General features: G+C 48.3%; 1 protein-coding gene across 1 annotated transcript in view; it reads right to left on the bottom strand.

The window, feature by feature from the left end:
* Window positions 1-2,554: 2,554 nt before the first annotated feature.
* The window catches only part of LOC135824274 (uncharacterized protein DDB_G0271670-like), an 8,414-nt gene continuing 7,348 nt past the window's right edge, over window positions 2,555-3,620 (bottom strand). The window contains exon 6 of the mRNA XM_065337006.1: window positions 2,555-3,620. This exon is cut by the window's right edge and continues 292 nt beyond it. Within this exon, the coding sequence (XP_065193078.1) occupies window positions 3,406-3,620 (215 nt within the window). The 3' untranslated portion in view covers window positions 2,555-3,405.

Below are 3,620 nucleotides of genomic sequence, written 5' to 3'. Positions count from 1 at the left end.
GAACGCCAAGAGAACTACTCGGCCGCACGCGCACCATAATAAATTTACAAGTGGGTTGGCGAAAAAAAATGAAACCAGCTACATATATGTCTCACCTGACCCAGGTGGACATGATATGTTTCACAGGCTGTTGCACTCCCGCACTTTCGCCTAACTCGGTCTGCGAGAAGCGCCTGAGACATTTTAGACGAACTCTACGGCTGGGCGACAGATTGATGTGCTATGTTGGTTGGCGTTATGTGCTTACTCTGCAGGTGTACGAATCCAGGACCTGTGACAATGAGCCATTACAGCTCGGATTCTTCCACAGAGCGCAGTATTGATGGTGGTGATGTGGACGGCAACCGCGCTACCAATTCAACCGGCTTTTTTCAAAGCCACCCAACCATTCAAAGAAAGATGGTCTCAATTTCTTTAGAATGCACACACATGCACACACGCACGCTCGTACACACACACACACACGCACACACACACACACACACACACACACACACACACACACACACACACACACACACACACACACACACACACCTTAACCTTGATCTTGCCCATTGCAATGATAGTGAATGTCGGAAAGTTCAAGTGAGAACACGAGCGCAGAACTTGGCATGCCGTTTCAGGTCACCTGGTCGACGAAACGGGCGTTCACAGACACAGAGAAGAGGATCAGGAGCGGGCTGTGGCGGTGGAGTGCTACTCGCAACTCGTCTCCAGCCAGGACGCTCTTGGCAACTCTCAAGCCAGGTGGTTACGCCGAGGTCCGCCAGGTCAGTCGAAACCAAATCTCGCCACCTCTTCTTCGGGCCGTGACGAGGACGGGGGGGGGGGGGGGCAGGCAGCTCGCCGAAAAGCAATTGCTTCAGTAAGCAGGCGTCGTCCATCCTGCCGACATGACCCAGCCAACGAAGACGGATCGTGCTGGTGATGTTAGGGTCAACACCGAATGAAGCCGCTAATGTGGCCGTTGTGATCCGATGATCCCACTGTTGACGACGGCCGATACCCACGATGGACCGAACACACTGATGGTGGAACATGTTTAGCTTCTGGAGGTGGCCTGCCTTGGTGGTCCACGTCTCCGCACCATACAAGAGGGTCGTGAGAACGACAGCGTCTTACACACGCCTCTTGCTGCGAAGCGACAGGGTAATGTTATCAAAGACGGGAGCTTTGAGGGCTCCGAACACAGCTGAGGCTTTCGCAAGGCGAGAGCGGACATCAGCACAGGCAAGACCATCCGAGGAGAGCACATTGCAAAGGTAGGTGAATTGGTCCACCACCTCAATCGTGTCTGCTCCGACAACAACGTCACGGCGATCAGCAGACTCACCCACAGCCATACCCTTGGTCTTTCTCACACACACACACACACACACACACACACACACACACACACACACACACACACACACACACACACACACACACCGAGCACAGGGTGGATATGTTAGTAATAGTAGTAGCACGAGTCCAAAAACAGTTAATGGACTCTTGCTACTAGCCTGTATATCTCATCGAGCATGTTTTCTGGACTCCTAAACTATAATTGATTGGTGTACGTAAGTGAATGATGAAGGTGCTAGGTAGTGCTTGGCTGGTAATGCTTGGAACATTATTGCTAGTTTCTGCTCAATGCTCAAAATGCAAGACGTTAATTTTGCAGAACTACACAAAGCTAATGCTAGCTACAGTCAACTTCGCTAATAACGACTGCGGGTATAAAGACAATTCGCGAATAACGACAGAATTTCCGTGCCCAGAGCAAGGTCCCATCCTACTGGAATACATAATGAGACTTCGGGTATAACGACACTTCGCGAGTAAGGACACTTTTTGATGCCCCGCCGAGTGTCGTTATAAGCGAAGTTGACTGGACTGTTAAAACTTTCGCTCAACATTGTATATGTTTCGCTATTTTCGCGACCAGCACGCACCCACACATCCGCGAATATAAATCGCCGGAACTACTCCGTAAATAATTGACTGTGGACAGAACAAGATCCTACTGAAGAGACTGAATTGCAAAAGTGTCTCACCGTGGACCAGCCCAATTCATTAAAGATTCAGTACGCAAATTTGCGTGCTGCAAAAGTTAATCTCTTTGCAGCAATTACGCCAATCTATTCCTAATAACAATCGTGTGAGAACGTTACAAATCATTAGCCTGCTGTTTAATATAATGGGCACTAGTACAGCCATCTTCGCTAATAACGACAATTCGCGAATAACGACAGAATGTTCATGCCCAGAGCCAAGTCCCATCCAACTGTAACACATAATAATGAGACTGCGGGTATAAGGACACTTCGCGGATAAGGACACTTTTCTGATGCCCCGCCGAGTGTCGTTATAACTGAAGTTGACTGTATGTCGTGTTCTAAAGATGATAAAACAATGTGACGAAGTTGTGGCCTCTTAGTAAATTTCAACGCCTTCAGTCTGATAGGCCAGTTTCAGCAAATATCCCCAGCCCCGGGTATTCCATGATTATAGTATTTCCATGGGCATTCAAGTGAACCGTGACTTTACAGGTTGGGACTTGGCACCATAAAGTTAGTTGTTTGAGAATGTGCGTTTCTCCCAAGAAGATACGCGTGCAATGCAATCTTGAAGACCGACTAGAACCTCTGCGGGGACTGACCGTTGCGGGAATACCTGTAAGCATGATTTAAAAAGCTAACAAAGTGTTCATCTGTCGGCAGATGAAGCAACTGCAGACAACAAAAAACGGAACAAAGGCCAATACAACTGATGAGTAAAAGCAAGAAAACAAGCAGACAACGCAATTGCCAGTGGTATACAGGAAAAACACAGCGCTAATAATATGTATTAATGTAGCAAAGAAATTGTAAAAAGATAAAAAATAATAATAATAATGGACTACAAAACTTGAAGACGAGCGGGGAGAAGTGTAAACAAATTTCGAGAGAGGAAAGTTGAACGCAGAGAGAGGAGAGTAAAAATTACTTGAAGTAGATTTTTGTTATCAACACATACAGTACTGGTGGTCACGGAAGAACTGGGCGGGGAGGGGAGGGGGGGGGGCAGCCTTGTGGCCTAGACTGTTCTCATTTTCATCTGTCTACAGATGAGTACTTCGAAGTAACAGTACCGGTTGGCATGGAAACGGTCACCCGATTTTTTTCGCGTGAAAAAGCCGAAGACCAAAACGAATCCACCAAAGCTATAGATAATGCAGTGGGTGAAGCTGCACGCAAACACGACATTCACAAACGTCGCTACCCACTACGCAGTAGATATCATGTGCCTAAGCTACACTACGGGCGGCTAGGCAAACGGGGGTGGAATTCTAGGAGGCCTGCCTGCAATGCCTGAGATACAAATACAAATTAATAGTTATGATAATAAAGTGCCGGTGGGGCACATTCCTGGCGTGGATTACTTGGCGAACGCGAAGTTTGCAAGCTTCTGCGCAGACGCCTTTGTGGACTGCGCTACAATGTTGGCCGTGCTCGCTTCCGGCAGCTTTGCTCGCTTGGCGGCCGGAGCAGCTTGTTCTGTGGCAGCAGCAGCACTACTGCCATTCTCCACTGCATCATCATGCTCGTCATCATCGCTGTCTATGAAGCGTGCACCACGTGACCGCTTGACCG

The sequence above is a fragment of the Sycon ciliatum genome, chromosome 9 (assembly GCF_964019385.1).
Source record: "Sycon ciliatum chromosome 9, ocSycCili1.1, whole genome shotgun sequence".
Lineage (NCBI taxonomy): Eukaryota > Metazoa > Porifera > Calcarea > Leucosolenida > Sycettidae > Sycon > Sycon ciliatum.
The sequence above is the reverse complement of the archived record's forward strand: the minus strand, read 5'-3'. Positions and strand labels throughout refer to the sequence as shown.